The sequence below is a fragment of the Cucumis melo genome, chromosome 12 (assembly GCF_025177605.1).
Source record: "Cucumis melo cultivar AY chromosome 12, USDA_Cmelo_AY_1.0, whole genome shotgun sequence".
NCBI lineage: Eukaryota > Viridiplantae > Streptophyta > Magnoliopsida > Cucurbitales > Cucurbitaceae > Cucumis > Cucumis melo.
This window is the reverse complement of record NC_066868.1, coordinates 27,789,895-27,808,697: the sequence shown is the minus strand read 5'-3', so window position 1 is coordinate 27,808,697 and position 18,803 is coordinate 27,789,895. Positions and strand designations below refer to the sequence as shown.

Genomic DNA, 18,803 nt, shown 5'->3' with positions numbered 1-18,803 from the left:
GTCATAAGCCCATATTTGATATTTTGGAAACACTGCAAACACTTTAAATACGTTCTTTTCTTGATTTCATGTGTGTCCTTAAGGATCAATTGACATGGAGAGAAGGAGAAGAAGATTGAGTGACAATTGACTGAGGTTAGCGATAGGGAGGCGCGACGATTGGAGCAGTAGGTGGCAACGGATGGTGTGGAGGAACGTTGAATGATGAAAGAAAAATTTTGATCGTTCTAAAGTATATCAACCTACTCAAGTGTGTTGTTGTCAAGTTTATCCATATTACGTTAATCAAGTATATTGATTGAGTATATCGGCATCACAAGAATAGTTGATCGTTGTTGAGTTGATCGACGATATATCAATCAAACATAATAATTCAATCAACAATATACATGAGAAAATATGATTCATAATCTTATCATTCGTCTATTAGTCAAGCACGTCGTTGTTAAATACATCAATTGAGCATATCAAGCGTATATCTCACATGTATATCGACATCGAGGACATTTGTGACATTTTACCTATTTTACACGTAGGACAAAACTTCATGCTACCATATTTTGCAAACAGGACGTGAGCATGATTAGTAGACTTGTTTTGCCATTTTTGTATGCGCCCCCATTTTAACTCGAAGAAAACTACAATACAATTTTCGGTGTTAACATAAATAATTTATCTAAAATGGAAAAACATCAACAAATGTTTGTAAGGAATGCTATACCAAATCGAAACAATTGTTCATTTCTTTACTCTTGAAAAATTGCAAAAGTCACCCTTAAAGTATGGTGGTAATTACAACTATATCACAAGGCTTTTAAAATTTAAAGCTAGATCGTCAAACTAAGCATATCCTCAAACTTGCATAACTATATAATTTTCATATTCACCGTAAGTCTAAGGGACAAATTCTAACATCTTTAAAGGCTTAGGAACTCGATTGTTATTATTGAATGTTTAAATATGCAATTGCAACACGCTATATTTTCAAGGTGATTTTTATAATTTGATAAATAATTTTTGCAACTTGTCATTTTCAAGATATAGTTAATAGCAATACAAGAGTTTAAATTAATTTAACTTTATAGTTTGATATCTGTCCCATTTTCTCTCCTACACTTTCCCAAATGAAGATTCTCTATCCGTATCCGACAAGTGTTTACACCAATAAGTGGGAAGTGGAGGAAATTGTTGCTACAGTAGTCGTGTAAAAAGAATTGAAGTTTGAAAGTTATCAAATGAAAGAAAACAACATATTTGCCAAATAAATATTAAACAACCATAAATCACTTAAAACAGTTATAAAATTGATTTTGGATTATACATGTTTAAAATTTTACTAAAAAAACATTTAAGAGAATTATCTATAATAATAACAATAGAACATAAACACTTTCTAAAATAATGTGAAGTTGTTAATGGATGACTAAAAATTACAAAATAGTGGTAGGAGAGCTCGAGCAGTAAAAAATTAGAGAGAAAAGATAGTAAAAAAAGAAAAAAGCTTTGTTATGTTTCGTTTGGTGCGAAAAAGAATAATAAAGAAAAATTTCACGTAAGAATATTTTTTATTTTTCATATCCGTTTTTCCTTAAACTCAACTTTTTTTTTAAAAAAAAGAAAAAAAGAAAAAACCTACAACCCTTTGTTTTTTTGGTAATTCCCGAAGAAAATCCAGATCCGAGTGGGCAACCCTCGTAACATCGGAGCCCTTGGACCTAGTCGGACTTCCACTTCTTTCGTTTTCCGGCGAACTTACAGAATCACGGTACACGACGATCACACGGTCACATGGGGGAGGAGAAGAGGCACCAGATGATGCAGAATCTCTTCGGAGATCAATCCGAGGAGGAAGAAGAGATTGATTCAGAGCACGAGTCCAATCCTCAACCCAATTATGCTTCTGTACTTTCCTCTACCTATGCTCCTGTTGATTTTCGCCTTTACTAGAACTTTCATTAGCTAGATATCGTTGAGTTGAATTCTGGGTTGAAGTTGTTTTGTGTCTTTGTAGTTGTTTTATTACTATTTGTACATACAAACAGTCATTATCTGGAAATGACGTTTATGGTGTGTTGGGAACTGGTTTTACTGGAATAAGCTGGTTTAATGTTGTTGTTCTTGTTTGTTTTTATAGGATGAAGGAGAAGGAGGGGCGGAGCCTGAAGGTGAAGGTGAAGTGGAGGGACATGGGGAGGTGGAAATTGAGAGTGAAGGCGAGTTGCAGGATGCCGATCCGGATCCTGGGGAAAGTGAGGGTGAAAGGGATCAAAGTTCTCAAGAAGTAGACGTGGGTCACCATAGAGAAGAAGAAAGTGAAGGGAAAGAGGTGGATAGCGACGATAGGGAAGAATATGATCAAAGAGTGGTAACAAGCAGGAGGCATGATTTAGTTGAAAGTGAATCCGAGAGGTCCGAAGAAAACCATTATATTGACAATGAGGACGAAGAGGTGGATCAAACTAGGAGTCCAAGGTAATAGAAGTTCTTTATTCCCTCCCATATTCTCCTTTTAACTCCAATGGCTCCCAACCTTTTCATTTATTTTCAAGAATTAAAGCAGCATGGCCTTGTAACTTCCCATTGGAACTGTCTGCATACAGCAGTCCTCTCCTTCATATTCTTGCATTCTTGACATTTCTATTATATTATTATTTCATCTTATTTGCTCTCTGATAAGAAAGCAAATTGAAAAGTTGGGAGGAACTTGCACCAGAGAAGTTCATAAACAATCACTTGAAGCTATGATTGGTGAAAATTTGAAATTACAGAACGAGGAGCTCATCCCATGTTTCCTTCTGGCGTCCAATCCTGCTTTCTTTAGTTTGGTGTCTTTTTCTTTACCACCAGATCCTTCAAAATTAGCCTCCAATGTACAGGACCATAGCATTTTTAGTTTTCATTTTAAAGGGACACTGTAAAGGAGCTGCTTCATAGATACGGTAGATCACAACTAGAAGTTGTGTTATTAAATGTGTCCAAGACTTCTTCCCTAACTATATCTGCCAGCATCTTGAATTTGAATTTTGAACTGTGACAGGGAGGAGGAGGATCACAATTCGCATCCAGTTGCTGAAATTCGTGATGTATTTGGTGACTCTGATGAGGAAGAGGAAGCAGAATATGCAGTTGGAAATGAAATTAAACAAGATTCAGCTGTGAGTAATAAGTGTCCATTTACAAAGTTGAACAGTCTCTAATTGCTGAAGCTGAATGACACCAGTGTTATAAAGGTCTTTAAAATTATTGTATCTTTTTTCCAGAGGTCACCTATGGAAGAGGAGGGGAGCTTTGAGAAGAGTCCAAGACCAGATGATATAATTCCTGATGAAGATGCTCGGTACGAGTCAGATGCTCGTTATGAGTCAGAAGAGGAAAATTTTGAGGTAAAACATAAAGAGAAGCCTGTTGGGCCTCCATTGGAGCTAGAGATTCCATTACGTCCTCCTCCTGCTCGCCCAGAAAAGGTTCTCCTTTAAACTCTACTGCATTGAACTATCATGTGACAAATGATGCAATTTTTATTTTGCACCACAAAACTACCAAAAGTCTTGCTTATTTGATGTTAAGAGTGAAATGTTATGTTGCATAAAATCTGATTCCAGGTTGATCGTTGATGCATTTCCTGGTTGTGTATCAACAATTGTTCTTTTTCATGCTTTTGTTGTTGATGTTATATAGCTATTTTTCAGACTGCTTATAGGAGCAAAATTATGAGACCATGCTTTAATATGTACCAAATTTTATAGTCAGTGACAGTGAAGTATATGTCCATTTTTTAATCTACAGACATAAATTCCCCCCTTTTTCCCTCGTGCATCATTCACTCAGAAGAAGTGCAAAAGATTACAAATATTTTGATGTTATGTGAATGTGACAGATTTTCGATCTGATTGCAGATGAACATGATAAAAGTTTCCAATATTATGGGCATCGACCCAAAGCCATTTGATCCCAAAACATATGTGGAAGAGGATATATTTGTGACAGACGAATCTGGAGCCAACAAACGCATACGCTTGGAAAATAACATTGTGCGCTGGAGGACAGTTAGGAAACCTGATGGCACAACAAAGGTACGCTTCTTGCATTCACAATGATTTTGCATGATGGGTTGGCATTTTAATTATTGCTTGCAGTGAATAAAGAATGATTTTATAGATGATTTTGTAGTATTGTGTTTTATTATTCTTTTACTCCAAATGAGTGTCACCCAACCGTGGTGGTTGGAGGGTGAAAGGAAAGAAACAAGATGCTCATCTAGATCCTGTAAATTGTTAAGCTTTCCTAAGTTTATTCTGCTTAAGTTTCAACTAAATTGTTTCTTCATTTTTTTGTACACTACTTTGAGTTTAACACACACATATATATTCAATTTGTAGTATGAAAGCAATGCACGTTTTGTGAGGTGGTCAGATGGCAGTTTGCAACTGTTAATTGGGAATGAAGTGCTTGATATAAATGTGCAAGATGCAAAGCATGATCAAGCACACTTGTTTCTTCGGCATGGGAAGGTGATGTCTCAAAACTAATTAAAATTTAAATTTAGATTATGGTCCTATTACATTTTTTTTTGGTTGAACTGCTTGATGTCAAGGCTCTATATCTACTCATGCCAATTTATGGATTTGAGACCGAAAGTTGTCCTCAAGTATATAGAATATTGCTGAAATCTGCATCTTCTTGTTGCTTCAGTGTAGCTGTTTACTTAGGTAGTTTATGTTCGAACTGCTTTGTACTTTTACATATTTGGGCATCATTGGAGGAGCCAATTTTCTTTGTTCTTTGTAGAGATGTTCTGATAATTTTTATATTTGGAGCATAGTGTTTTTTATATTTATGTTTTTGGACTTGGGATGTGGAGATGAATTATGATAATCCATCCTTATTGTCCTTCCACAATTAAAAAAAAGGAAAGAAAAAAAGGCAATCCATCATTTTTGCAAAAAATGACTTAAGAAATTTACTTGCATTGTTTAGCCTTGCAACTCTTGTTTTCCCTTTCTGGGTGGCTGCACATTTGTCAAGGAACAAATAACAAGTCTCTTTTTCTTCTCTATCGGTGGAAATATACCTAATGCAAGGAATGGATCATCTGTTTTGTACGTGCAGGGAATTTTGCAATCTCAAGGTAGGCTTATGAGGAAAATGAGGTTCATTCCGTCATCCTTGACATCAAATTCTCACCGCTTGTTAACTGCTTTGGTTGATTCACGACATAAGAAGGTGTATAAGGTTAAGAATTGCATAACGGACATTGATCCTGAAAGGGAAAAGGAGGAAAAAGAAAGGGTAAATAATCTAATGATGTTTGTAGCTCTGAAACGATACATAAACCACAGTATTCACTTGCTATACTGTACTTTGCTCGTGTAGGCTGAAAGTCAAACAATCCGAGCAAATGTGCTTCTTAATCGGAAAAAGGAAAAGGTTAACAAGAAATATACTCCCGTCATTGATAGAAGGCGCCAACTATCACCTGGATTCTTGGAAGATGCCCTTGAGGAGGTATGCTGTTGTAATTTCATTGTTCCTTTGCAAATTACTTTATATTTAAGGGGCACGGGGGGTTGGGTTTATGTGTGAGGGAGTGTTGTAGTTTGTATCAAGATAACTTAACTTATCATATCTGTTCAGGAAGATGAAACAGATTATATTGATTCACGTCGCTCCCGTCGCCGCTTTGAGGAAGATTTGGAAGCGGAAGCTCGAGCAGAAAAACGTATTATGAATGCAAAGAAGGTCTGTTACCTTGTAAATTAAATTGTGCTCATTGATTTTAGAAGAGTTCTGAAAAAGCAAATGAAAATTTCATCACAGGGAACTAGGGACATCCCTCGGAAGCCATCCTTTCACGCTTCTAAATCATCTGGGCGTCCTGTGGATTTCTCAGACAGTGATAGGGAAGAGTCTGAGTACGAAACTGACGGGGAAGATGCTGCTCCTGGGAGAGTTGAAGAACCAGAGCAGGAGTATGAGGAAGAGGGGGAAGAAGACGATGAACGCGATGAAGAGGCAGAAGTTAATGAAGTTTCAGACGTGGATGAAGAGGCTGAGGTATGGCTTGGTATTTCTATTCTTGAGGTTTCACTAATAATGAAATATAAAGGAAAGGGGAGGAAAGCCCCAATCCTCGGAAGTTACAAAAAAGACTTCCGACTGGCCCAAACATTACAGGCTGAATAATTACAATAGGATTTCAATTTTTTGATCTCCGAAGGTTATGGTCTTTTGGATTTGTCGCCTTGGATAAATTGGGAAACCAATAGTCCACTGCATACGACTCCAACCAATGTTTATATCCTTTATTTTGGTGCAAATTTAAAAACACTCTAAACCTCCTACTCTATTTGTCATCCTTCCATTCTTTATGATAAAAGTTCCCCCTTTACAGGAGCCCAAACATAAGGTTAGAGATTATGGGAGCAGTCACAAACGCAAGGGGATTGAGTCTGATGAGGAGTCTCCTCCAAGAAAGGTTGCAACCCACCGTAGGATGGCAGTTGTTTATGACAGCGACGATGAGTGAAAACTTGCTTCATATGAGATACATAGTAAGTATTTTCACCTCATTTCTATTTGAATGCTAGTTACGGTGGAAACTGGAAACTATGCTTTTGATTTTACATGCAGATGGTACATAACCATTTATCACTTTGCTTTTGATTTGTACATTGTAGTGTGCTTTATTTTTATTTTAGAGTATATTTTGGTCGTTCATCTCTTTTGTATAAAGTTACAAACACATTTATTGTGGTCAGAGTCATCGGTTCAAATCTTTTGGAATCACTTATCTCAAGTCTAGCGTCCCAACTTCTAAAGTTGGAAACGTTTTAGCCTCCGAAGCATGAAAAGGGGTCACTGTGAGGCCAAATTCTATGTTAATGGATAGTTATAATTGTTGATTCGGAGCTCTGCTAATTGGAGCTATGCCTTTTTTACTCCTGAATTTGTCTTTTGTGCTTCACTTTCGTAAATTGGCTTTCTTATTAATCCCACGTCTGCATAGAGCTGCTTGCTTGGGTTGGTTTATTTGTTCTAGAAACTTCAGTATTACAAGAAAAAGTAAGCGTGAAAGACATTAACTCATTTTCATTTCTAATTAGCGGTAGCAGTGACACGATTGAATCATATAATGCAATGTAGCATTCTACTCAGAGCAACATGAACTGCAAAACAAAGTGGGGGCTAAAGAATTCATCAACAGAACTGCAGCAGATCCAAAAGGTTATGTTAACGGGGCTCTAGTTTATTAATCCCACATCTGTAAATTGGTAACATGAGATTATGCTATGAAAGTGGCGTTTTCTTGGAATAATTTTCCCTGTACCAAATCGACCCATTACTTAATTTCCGTTACAATGAAAAATCATTGATTTGCATATTCTCTTGGGCTGAATTTTCCTTGTTCTTTGAATTCTATTTCTCCTTTCTATTATTTATAACACTGGTAGTTTAAGGATTTCAATCTTAATGCCATGTCTGGTTTATTGGTGAGAGAATAGAACGATAAATTGACGTTAATCACTAAAAGTGAGTTTTGTGTTGGAAATGGTAGAAATTTTTGCAAAAACATGTTTAATTGGTGTTCTCAAATACAAAATGTTAAATTGCATTTTAAAAGTAAAAGAAGTATATCGTTTCCTAGTATGAACTCAACTTTATTTTTATTAAAATCAGAATATTTATAGTATAATATTTTGTATGTTATATAAATTAGAAAATAAAAACGATTAATGTTGTCTATGACATAATTTTTTGGATCCTATTGAAACATTCGTTCAATACTCCCTACAGTAATAAAAAAGAAAATCGAACTTTCCATCGAATTTTTCTTATGAGTTCAATACTTCCTAAAATACCGAAGTACATATATTTCTTCTAATAGAACTTTCTAGAATCTTCTCCAGACATCAAATATCTTACTTATGACATATACTTGAATTATAACTAAATATTCATACATAATCTTTATTTACAAAAAGAACACTCAAAATTCTAGAATTTTCAAAGAGAATGAAAAGAAACCAACAAAAGTTATCTAAATCGATTAAATCATTTTTCTTAATGATTTAAAAGAATAAATTTACCATTGTCTTTATCCAAACCAACCAAAACCCACTCCATTTTGCAATAATTTTTCTACCGTTTTATAAATTTAAAAGTTCAAATTTAATATTTAAAATAAAATTTAATTTTCATAAATATAAAAAAATACTAAAATATTTACTCACAAAATAAAAAAAACCTATTTAATGGATCGTTTTTTTTAATTTTATTTTATAGGTTTGTTATTTTTTTAATTTTTTTTTTCTTTTCATTTCCATCATCTTTTTTCTCTTCTTTATACAAAGTTATTTAGTTCAAGATTATATACTAATATAAAATATTTTGGTATACGAACCTTCTTTTCTGTTATCATAAATGTTCTCTATGTTGTAAATATTTGATGGATTGGTTATATTTTTGGAAGAAAACCTAAGCTTCAATTATTAGTAGCATTATATTGTACTGATTTTTTTTTGTTCGCCATTTATTGATAAATAATCGAAAAATAAAATTTTCTTAACACAAAATAATAATAATAATAAAAATAACGAAATAACAAAAATTGGGGGACGTGGGGCCGGGGTAAAGCCTTGGGAACAATTTGGTAAAATCTGGTGATGTCTAGTTCCTTCCAGAGCTCTCCATTTTCACTGCATAAGAACACCATGCCTCCGCCAATGCTCTTCAGTTTCATTCTGTTTCTCTGCATTAACATTCCAACGCTTCAATTCGATAATCGTAATCGGATTTCACTTTCATACCAAAGGGTTTCTTTCAAAATCAAATCTTGATTGCTGCTACTATTGCAAGAGCTTTGTACAAGAGCATCTCTGTTCTTTTTGATCGAAGCATAGTTTCTTGTCCTTTGAATATAAGGTATGTTAATCTCTTTACCTTTCTTTCTAATTCAATGTGTTTGTTCTTAGTCTTGTTGTTTCTTTGATGGGTTTCGTTGTTTCTTGCTTGTTCTGGTGTTGATTGTTCGTATTTTTTTTTTCCTTTTTTTGTTCAAAGGTTTTGTTAGCGGATATGAATCCTGATAAATTCACCCACAAGACAAATGAGGCTCTAGCTGGAGCTCATGAATTGGCATTGAATTCTGGCCATGCTCAATTGACACCGCTTCATTTGGCGGTTGCTTTGATTTCTGATCCGAGTGGGATATTGAGCCAAGCGATTGCTAGTTCCGGCGGTGAAAATGCTCATAAAGAAGTGGAGACGGTTTTCAAGCGGGCATTGAAGAAGCTACCATCTCAATCCCCTGCACCCGATGAAGTGCCGGCGAGTACAACTCTGATTAAGGCGATTCGAAGAGCACAAGCTGCGCAGAAATCGCGAGGAGACACGCATTTAGCCGTTGATCAATTGGTTCTTGGCCTTCTCGAGGATTCTCAGATTGGAGATTTGCTCAAGGAAGCTGGTGTCACCACCGCGAAAGTTAAATCTGAGGTCGAGAAACTCCGTGGAAAAGAAGGGAAGAAAGTGGAGAGTGCATCTGGAGACACAACCTTCCAGGCACTCAAAACTTACGGGCGAGACCTGGTAGAACAAGCGGGGAAACTCGACCCAGTTATTGGCCGTGATGAGGAAATTCGTCGAGTGGTGAGGATTTTATCAAGAAGAACTAAGAATAACCCAGTTCTTATTGGGGAGCCTGGTGTTGGCAAAACTGCAGTGGTTGAAGGATTAGCCCAGCGAATTGTGAGAGGAGATGTCCCAAGTAATCTTGCTGATGTGAGGCTCATAGCTTTGGATATGGGTGCTCTGGTGGCGGGGGCTAAGTACAGAGGAGAATTTGAAGAGAGATTGAAGGCAGTATTAAAGGAAGTGGAAGATGCAGAAGGGAAAGTCATATTGTTTATTGACGAGATTCATCTTGTTCTTGGTGCTGGAAGAACTGAAGGGTCTATGGATGCTGCCAATCTTTTCAAGCCAATGCTGGCTAGAGGGCAGTTACGTTGCATTGGGGCAACTACTCTGGAAGAGTACAGGAAGTATGTTGAGAAGGATGCGGCATTTGAGAGAAGGTTCCAACAAGTTTATGTGGCTGAACCGAGTGTACCTGACACTATCAGCATCCTTCGAGGATTGAAAGAGAGATATGAAGGCCACCATGGTGTTAGGATACAGGACCGAGCTCTCGTCGTTGCAGCGCAGCTTTCGAGTCGATATATTACTGGTATGTGTCTGTTTTCTCTCAGCTCTTTTAATCTTTTGGAGCTATTTATAATGATCGTAAGAACTTAATGTTGATTTGGTTTAATATTGTTCAGGGCGACACCTTCCTGATAAGGCAATTGATTTAGTTGATGAAGCTTGTGCAAATGTGAGAGTCCAGCTCGATAGCCAGCCTGAAGAAATTGATAACTTGGAGAGGAAGCGAATGCAGCTTGAAGTTGAACTTCATGCTCTTGAAAAGGAAAAGGATAAGGCTAGTAAAGCTCGTCTTGTTGAAGTGCGGAGAGAGCTTGATGATTTGAGAGATAAGCTTCAACCTTTGTTGATGAAATATCGCAAGGAGAAAGAAAGGGTTGATGAGATTAGAAGACTTAAACAAAGGAGGGAGGAACTACAAATAGCTTTGCAAGAGGCTGAAAGGAGATATGATTTGGCAAGGGCTGCTGATTTGCGATATGGAGCAATCCAAGAAGTAGAAGCTGCAATAGCACGGATTGAAGGGAACACTGATGAGAACCTGATGTTAACCGAAACTGTTGGACCGGAACAAGTAGCCGAAGTGGTGAGCCGCTGGACTGGAATACCTGTCACAAGGCTCGGCCAGAATGATAAAGAGAGACTGGTTGGGCTTGCTGACAGACTGCACAAGAGAGTTGTGGGCCAGAATCAAGCTGTGGATGCTGTCGCTGAGGCTGTTTTACGATCAAGAGCCGGATTGGGGCGGCCACAACAGCCAACCGGATCTTTCTTGTTCCTGGGTCCAACTGGTGTTGGCAAAACCGAGCTTGCAAAGGCGCTAGCCGAGCAACTTTTTGATGATGAAAACCTCCTGGTGAGGATTGACATGTCTGAATATATGGAACAACACTCAGTTTCTCGCCTCATTGGTGCTCCTCCTGGGTAAGTATTCTTCTTCATTGTATAGCAAAAAAAGTGTTCTAATTTATTGGCATTAATGAACAATATCTCACTGGTGTTTGTGATTTTTCAGGTATGTTGGACATGAGGAAGGAGGGCAACTCACAGAGGCAGTAAGGCGGAGGCCTTACAGTGTTATTCTCTTTGATGAAGTGGAGAAAGCTCACATCTCTGTCTTCAACACTCTTCTCCAAGTTTTAGACGACGGAAGACTGACGGATGGTCAAGGCCGTACTGTAGATTTTAGAAACACGGTCATTATCATGACTTCAAATCTTGGAGCTGAACATCTCCTTGCTGGATTAATGGGCAAGTGCACGATGCAAGTTGCTCGTGATCGAGTCATGCAAGAGGTACGGAAAATATAATCAAGTTCTTTCTTCTTTCCAATCTTCATCTGTTCGTTACAATATAGCTAATGCTCGTCTTTTCTTTCAGGTGCGGAAACATTTCAGGCCAGAGTTACTCAATCGTCTTGACGAAATAGTTGTATTTGATCCACTTTCACACGAGCAGCTGAGGAAAGTTGCTAGGCTGCAAATGAAAGATGTTGCTGCTCGCCTAGCCGAGAGAGGCGTTGCCTTGGCTGTAACCGATGCGGCTCTCGACTATGTCTTAGCAGAGAGCTATGATCCAGTAAGTATAGATGAAGAAAATGAACATACGATACAACCTTGTTTTGTCCCATAAAAAAATCCTAACTTTATGCCCTATTTGTGTCAATTTTTTCAGGTGTATGGTGCTAGACCAATAAGAAGATGGCTGGAGAAAAGGGTGGTGACGGAACTGTCCAGAATGTTGATCAAAGAAGAAATCGATGAGAATTCAACTGTGTACATAGATGCAGCGGCTGATGGGAATAGCTTGACGTACAGAGTGGAGAAGAACGGTGGTTTTGTTGATGCAGCGACTGGCAAAAAATCTGATGTTTTGATTCAAATCAACAATGTTCCAAGAAGTGATGCTGCTCAGACTGTGAAGAAGATGAAGATCGAAGAAATTGATGAAGATGAAATGGAAGAGTGATTTGATGGGGGTTCTTTGTGAAAGAGTTTGCCATCATAATCTGTTTTTTTTCTTCTTTTCTTTTTTGTGTTTAGATAAACCAACAAATGTACTTAATGCCTGTGGAAAGTTGTTCAAGTAAATAAAAAAGGTTCTTTTTTTCTTCCTTCTATTGAGCTGTTTGATTTGTTTTTCTTTTAAAGACATATAACAAAGCATAAAAAATACCAAAAAGTCCTCGATCTATCCAATATATTTGGTAAACAATATTTTTACACGAGAATACAAAAAGAAGAAAGACAAAAAAAAAAAAAAAACAAGTCTGATGAATTAGTTATTATTAGAAATTATTATTCTTTAAATAAATTACAAGACAAATCTCAAATGAAATAGTTATGAGATGGTAATAATGGTTCTATACAACAATAGAGAATTCTTTTTTAAAATTAAGTATCAAAATTTTCTCTTTCGAAGAAAGAAAAAGAAATTGACAATTCAATCGAGTCAAGTGTAGGGACATTTTCGACTTTCTACTTGGAATGTGTCCTAAAAACAAAATTTTGTTAAAATGGACCGAAATCGGACATGTTTCAGAATATTTATGAGGTCTACAAAGCTAAAACTTTTGTTTTCTCTTTCCATCGAATAATTAGTTATTGGTGTCATTTTCCATCGACTAAATTCGTACGAATCTTCTTCTTCTTCTTCTTCTTCTTCTTCTTCTTCTTTGCATTTCAGATGATTTGCTTCAAAAAATTTCCCTCTTTCCTTCTCTCCAAATCCATCCATGCTTTCATTCTTTAATGGGTCGCATGATCTGTGTTCGGTAGATCGCGAACTTACCTAATTTCGCTGTTTCCAGAAATGGGGACGATTCTCGTACCAGTTTACAGTTCCTCTGACGCTTTGTCGCCTATTGGGAGTTTTTCGTCTCAGCTCAGTGGGGATGTCCGGGGACTCACTGCCGCCTCCTCCGGTTGTCATGTAATGTGGTATAGTGCTCTTTTGGTTGCGCCCTCGGTTTTGTTCGCCATCTATTTGGCGATTAGTGCCATCAAGAACATCAAGAAGTATTTTCTTGGTCGGTCGTTTATAATGATTTCGTATTATGTCCTTCTTTGGATTACTACGCTCCTAAATCTTGCTTGGTGCTCTCTTCAGGTGAGTTTCTATGGATTATTTTCTTCAAGTAAGGAGGACTTTAATGAATTGTAGTTTTCTTTGAATTAATGAGCTCTCCTTTATAAGGGCAATTATTTGTGTCAACAGACTTTAGGCAGATTGGCTTTTTAAATTGTTCTCTTGGTTTCTTTTCTTTTTAGATGATGTGATTTCCTATAGTATTTTTTAGTTCTTCTCTCGGATATGGACAGTGATTAGACAAAAAATCTTGCCTCTACAGACATACAGTGATAGATTTTGAGTGGACTTTAGAAAGGAAAAAGAAGGAAAGCCTGCTCGTAGCTCCCAAACAGCCTTACGAGTTTTATTGAACGGACTAAATAACGTAGAGGAAACGACTTTCTGTAAGGTACTAGAGTTATAGAAGTAAGAAGGAGAAGGAAAAAAAAAAAGACTATCTCCAATTGGCTAGTAGCTCCAAAGCCTCTTCAACCTTCTTTTCATTTTTAGTCTATTTATAACAGAGAGCCTAGTTGCATCCAACCCCAACAACTTGGTTTTCTTCTTAAAACTTTGTTGATCCCATGGAAACAAGTTTAGGGCTGCTGACACCTGAAGACAAAGCCATAGTTTAATATTAGCCTTCGTTTAATATTAGGATATATGGGCACCTTAGTCTATTTTGCATCAATTTTACCAAAGTTTGACACAGGTATTATTTCATCGTCATGGAAGTATTTAGTAGAGAACAAAAAACTCTAGAATCTAGACTTGCACGGCATTCCTATTGGTTTCTATAGTCGTATTTTAAGCAGTTTTGAATCTAAACCAACCCATGTTTTCAGACTTGGGACTACTTTTTGATTCATTCTGAAGTTCATGAGATTGAAGGTGCTGCTAGCGCGTTGAAGTGCCTATAATCTGCATTGGATTTGACATATTAGTTATCTGAGCCATAGTACAACTTATATTTAATTGTGATGTATTATCCCGGCAGTTTTAATTTTATTTTTACATGTCTTTTCCATTGGTTATTTGATTCCAGAGATGGATACTTTTCGTTAATTCGTGCCATTTTAATTCGTTGTAAAGCAGGAATGGGAATGCTCTCCTGGGAAGAAGTTTCTTTGGAATCTTTTGTCTTTGTTCACATCGTCTGGAATGTTGTTTCTGGAAATTAGTCTGGTAGCCTTCTTACTCAAAGCAAATTATTCAGGTGGGATGGAAGCACTGTTGCACAATTTTATCGTCTCGGGAACTTTAGTTGGTGTGGATGTGCTTCTTAAGGTAATATATGAATGTACTTTGAGGTATTGTGTGGTTGATTCTTCTATTATTTGATAGCACAATCTTTGCAACTTTAGAACCAAGATCTCCATTAGTGGATGCTTCAAGTCATTGGTTGCCGTTAGATCTAGTTGTTTGACATTTTGGTTGTAATTTCTTGATTATGACTTTGTGTGGTAAGGGTTATTATTTGTACGATTTATAGAAAGGAAATCAAAAGATCTTTTAGGGTTTTAGCCATATTGGGACGAATATATGGCTTGCTGATGGTGTACTCTTTTCCTTGTTTTGCAAACTGTGACTACTGATTCTTTGGTTTTGCATTAACTTCTTTCATACCATTCGTATTCTCAATTAAAAGTTCAGTTCAGTTTTTGTTTTCTTGTTTTGTTTGTTTGTAATTTTCACTCTTCCTGCAATAGTAATTGAACACCCTCATATTTACCTAATGAATTTTGCTCAGGTCATATACGTGTTTGGGTTTGGCATTCCACTGTTCATCGGGGTTGGTAGTTCACACTGGTCAAAGTGGGGTGTATGGACCATCCACAAGTTATTGTTAACTGCAGCTTATGGCTTCATATTGTTTGTTCATTTCTCAAAATGGAGAGATAAGCTACCACGTTAGCACATATTCATTTCTCATTCGTTATTTTATTTATATACCAATTTTCATCAAATTAACTGGGAATTCTCTTGTTGTTTTGTCGTGTCTACAGCCAGACCATCATTCTACAATTACATCGCTGTGATGTTTGTTGTTAGCACTTTAGCATTTTTTGCCAGTGGGCTTGCCGCGTTTGGAGTTAGGTTTGGCATCTGGTAATTATACCTTCTTTTATTTATACTATACAACGAGTTACTGTTCAAATTCTCAGTAATTTTGATCTTTGTGGAAGTTTACATAGATAATGGTGCTTTACGCTGTAGGTTGTACAATTTCACGGTTATCAGCTACCATTCTATGTATCTCCCATTCCTGTATGTGACGTTTCTGGCAGATTTTTTCCAGGTGAAATCCTTTGTGCAATATAGTTGATTCTTCATCTATCATTCATTTCTTGTTTTTTTTCCTGTACAAACAAAGACGGGGTGACTTTAAAAGGACTCTATGCCAATTAGTGCTTTACTATGATGCTCATGTTAACTCTAGTTCTTATTTCAAAATGTAGAAGTAATCATTCTTAACTCTAGTTTTTGGATTATGCTCCTGTTAATTAGAATTCATATTTCTAAATGTACAAGTATTCATTCTTCTAGTGCATAGGATTAAGAGTTTTCAGTTTTCAGGAGGAAGATTTCATTTTGGAGAATGCATACTATTCAGAAATGAGAGATGCAGGATTCTTTGATTCAGAGTGGGATTAGCTGTCTTTGTATGATTTGTATTGGTAATGTTTACATACGATGTAAATAAACATAAACAGAAAATTCTCATTAGCAATAAAAGCCTAATTCGATATTCTGTTCACTCATTTTGTTGGGAATCACTGATCACTCCATATTCTCTCCAATCTTTAAAAGAGCATTTGAGTTTTTTCTGTTATGCAATTTAGATTATAAAAGTTAGATTATATTTTATGTTTTTTGATTCACCGAAGCATATAGATTTAGATAACATATGTTAGTGAATATATTCATTCTGAATTGTCCGGTAAAAATTGTAAAACAAAATTTCTATGCAATTATATTATGAAAGGCTATACAAAGAATTTCATGTTTATTCTTTTGGAAAAAAAGTATCGAACACATTCTCAAAAACTTCTAAAAATGGATATCCAGTCTTCAAATCTACTAGGAAAGACATAGAAAACAATGCTTCAATTTTTATAGTCATTTGTTTTTGGTGATCGAATCGATCACCAACTTAACAGTGGAGACCTTTAGGATAATCCAACTTTCCAAGAGTATGTCCTCGTTGAAGTCAAGGCCATTGGATTTATATTTGGATACTCAACAGATCGTTAATTGGATATCAACTGCTTCCACTTATCAGTTCTTTAATGGAGTATTGTTGCACATAACAAACATTACAGTCTTAATAGAGCCTAGAGGTGTTACCAAGTACGCTCACCATGCATCAACTTTCATCTGCAAAAGAATGTGTAATTTAAATTTACATCAACTTGCAAGTCAAAAATGGAGCTGGGAATTTTACCTTGGGAAACTATGGTTCATATCATCACTAACATTATCATCAGCTTGCAAAAGTTGAAATAAATAAGGTATAGGAAGGAAGATTTGGAGAATCGAAAAGCCTACATTTTTTAGTCGAAATGTTGAAACAAAAATTCTACAGGAAGCACATAATAAAAGAACTCGCAAAATCTAGAAACTGAAATAGATGGCCATACAATCAGAGTTACCCAAATATAAAGTAGAATGTGATCATCTTATTCTTCAGCATCTTCTTTATTCTTCTTCTTTTTCTTCTTCTTTTTCTTCTCACTTCCATCATCGTGATCATGTGCTTCACCATTTTGAACATCAGCAGCAGGTAATTGAGAATCATCATTTCCAGACTCCTTATCTTTCTTTTTCTTTTTCTTCTCGGACTTCGGTGTCTCAGGCGTACCTGCTTCTTTAGCTTCTTTGTCCTTCTTCTTTTTCTTCTTCTCTGAATACTCAACAATCTCCTCATTAGAAGGTTCTTCTGCTGTACCCTTCTCCTTGTCTTTCTTCTTTTTCTTCTTTTCTTTCTTCCCGACTTCTTCAACTTCCTCAGTCTTCAGTTTCTTAGCTGGAGCAGCTTCAGTATCTTCATCTAGTTTTCGCTTCCGCCCTCCGTCATCTTTTCCTGACTCTTCTGCAGCAGTAGGCTTAGCAGTTGCGGATTCGGTAGCGAAAGCACTTGCAACCAAAAAGTCCCCACCAGTGGGTAAAACCAAATTCCTCAGCCATTCCTGAGGAGTGTTCTCATTTGGTTTTCCATGCTTGTCCAACTTCCCTTCCCCAATAAGTTTTTTCTTCATTGATGCCCTCGGACCTAATCCCCACTTTCTTGGGTAAGTATCTCGATCCATCACAACCCTTTTGATCTTCGCTACAACACCATGGTCACAAGTTGCCATCACTGCAGTAGTCATCTCTGCAATACCAAGAGCAATAGCTTCACCTTTGGTAGTCATAAGTACAACTTCTTCCCCAACACCAATATCGTTTTCAAATCTCAACAGCCCTGGAATCATCAACTTCGCACCATAACAAATAGCATTAACAGCAGAATCCTTGACAACCAATCTTTTATAGCTCGTCAAAACAACCTCAAGAGGCATAATTACCCTCCTCAGATAGCTTTCATCCTTGAAATTATCATAAACCCATTGAGCATCCATCACATCATGCATTGTAACCATGTTATCCTTCTCACCCAAAATCCCAGATCTCACCCTTCTAAGCTCCTGCATATGCCCTCCAACGCCAAGAATCAAACCCAAGTGTACGCATAACGTCCTAACGTAAGTTCCCGCTTCACAAGAAATCCAAAACACAACCAAATGTTTCTCAGCATCATACTCAAGAAGCTTGCTTTCATATATAGTTCTAATCCTAAGCTGTCTTTTCACAGCAGATATCAACGGTGGCCTCTGAAACACAGCCCCAGTGAGCGTCTCCAGAGCCCGAGCAACCTTAGAAACATCGGGCACAGCAGAATGCAACCGAGCAACACACACGTACTCTTTACCTGCACCCTGTTGCGATTTCACTAGCCGCGTGGCTCGATCAATGCACACAATCAGGTTCCCAGTAACCTTCGGATCGAGAGTACCACTATGACCGGTTTTATCAACCCGAAGAATCCGCTTAATCCAAGCCACAACTTCATGCGAAGAAGGATTCGCTGGTTTATCAAGATTGAGAATGCCATACCTGATATACTCAGCAAGAGGCCGTTTGAGAGGCAAATAACCAGACGGCAATGGAGTGTAATGACCAGTACGTACATTAAGACGGTCGTAGTTTTTCAGAAGAATAGGCCATTGAGAGGTGTCGACCGGAGGAGTAAAACTTTGAGGCTTGATCATAAAGTCAGCAACTTCCTTTGGCGGCTGTTCGTCGGAACTAACAGCCGATGACTTGCTGCTGTGCTTCGACATGGCTGAACTGCCAGATGGTTTTCTCCAAAAAGAGCCGAAATCTTGAGAGACGAAGTTTTAGAGGAAATGGCTGAACTTCGACATGGGGGGTTCAGTTTTAGGGTTTTAGGGTTTTAAACTAAACACTTCTTATATGGTGGCCCACAATTG

At 37.1% G+C, this 18,803-nt stretch overlaps 4 protein-coding genes across 6 annotated transcripts; 3 read left to right on the top strand and 1 right to left on the bottom strand.

Annotated features, from left to right (window-relative positions):
* The first annotated feature begins 1,614 nt into the window (after positions 1 to 1,614).
* Positions 1,615 to 7,381, top strand: LOC103490845 (protein LEO1 homolog). Of its 2 annotated transcripts, none has more exons than XM_008450674.3 (12): positions 1,615 to 1,902; positions 2,135 to 2,472; positions 3,038 to 3,155; positions 3,261 to 3,464; positions 3,897 to 4,073; positions 4,380 to 4,511; positions 5,110 to 5,289; positions 5,374 to 5,505; positions 5,635 to 5,739; positions 5,818 to 6,054; positions 6,392 to 6,551; positions 7,113 to 7,381. In XM_008450674.3, the coding sequence occupies exons 1-11, from the start codon at positions 1,789 to 1,791 to the stop codon at positions 6,524 to 6,526; spliced, it is 1,872 nt and encodes a 623-aa protein (XP_008448896.2). In that variant the 5' UTR covers positions 1,615 to 1,788; the 3' UTR covers positions 6,527 to 6,551; positions 7,113 to 7,381. The 2 variants fall into 2 exon arrangements, with proteins under 2 accessions (XP_008448896.2, XP_008448818.2); XM_008450596.3 differs by having other exon boundaries at positions 7,104 to 7,381.
* A 1,303-nt stretch (positions 7,382 to 8,684) lies between these two features.
* On the top strand, positions 8,685 to 12,317 carry LOC103490763 (chaperone protein ClpB1). The gene is made up of 6 exons (XM_008450477.3): positions 8,685 to 8,922; positions 9,061 to 10,225; positions 10,320 to 11,124; positions 11,216 to 11,495; positions 11,581 to 11,778; positions 11,875 to 12,317. The coding sequence occupies exons 2-6, from the start codon at positions 9,076 to 9,078 to the stop codon at positions 12,166 to 12,168; spliced, it is 2,727 nt and encodes a 908-aa protein (XP_008448699.1). The 5' UTR covers positions 8,685 to 8,922; positions 9,061 to 9,075; the 3' UTR covers positions 12,169 to 12,317.
* A 474-nt stretch (positions 12,318 to 12,791) lies between these two features.
* On the top strand, positions 12,792 to 16,031 carry LOC103490687 (protein CANDIDATE G-PROTEIN COUPLED RECEPTOR 2-like). Of its 2 annotated transcripts, none has more exons than XM_008450355.3 (6): positions 12,792 to 13,308; positions 14,365 to 14,556; positions 15,020 to 15,179; positions 15,276 to 15,378; positions 15,487 to 15,568; positions 15,847 to 16,031. In XM_008450355.3, the coding sequence occupies exons 1-6, from the start codon at positions 13,012 to 13,014 to the stop codon at positions 15,922 to 15,924; spliced, it is 912 nt and encodes a 303-aa protein (XP_008448577.2). In that variant the 5' UTR covers positions 12,792 to 13,011; the 3' UTR covers positions 15,925 to 16,031. The 2 variants fall into 2 exon arrangements, with proteins under 2 accessions (XP_008448577.2, XP_050936205.1); XM_051080248.1 differs by having other exon boundaries at positions 12,825 to 13,308; positions 15,850 to 16,031.
* A 765-nt stretch (positions 16,032 to 16,796) lies between these two features.
* On the bottom strand, positions 16,797 to 18,754 carry LOC103491111 (H/ACA ribonucleoprotein complex subunit 4). Its single transcript, XM_008450970.3, has one exon. The coding sequence runs from the start codon at positions 18,651 to 18,653 to the stop codon at positions 16,950 to 16,952; it is 1,704 nt and encodes a 567-aa protein (XP_008449192.2). The 5' UTR covers positions 18,654 to 18,754; the 3' UTR covers positions 16,797 to 16,949.
* Positions 18,755 to 18,803: the final 49 nt, after the last annotated feature.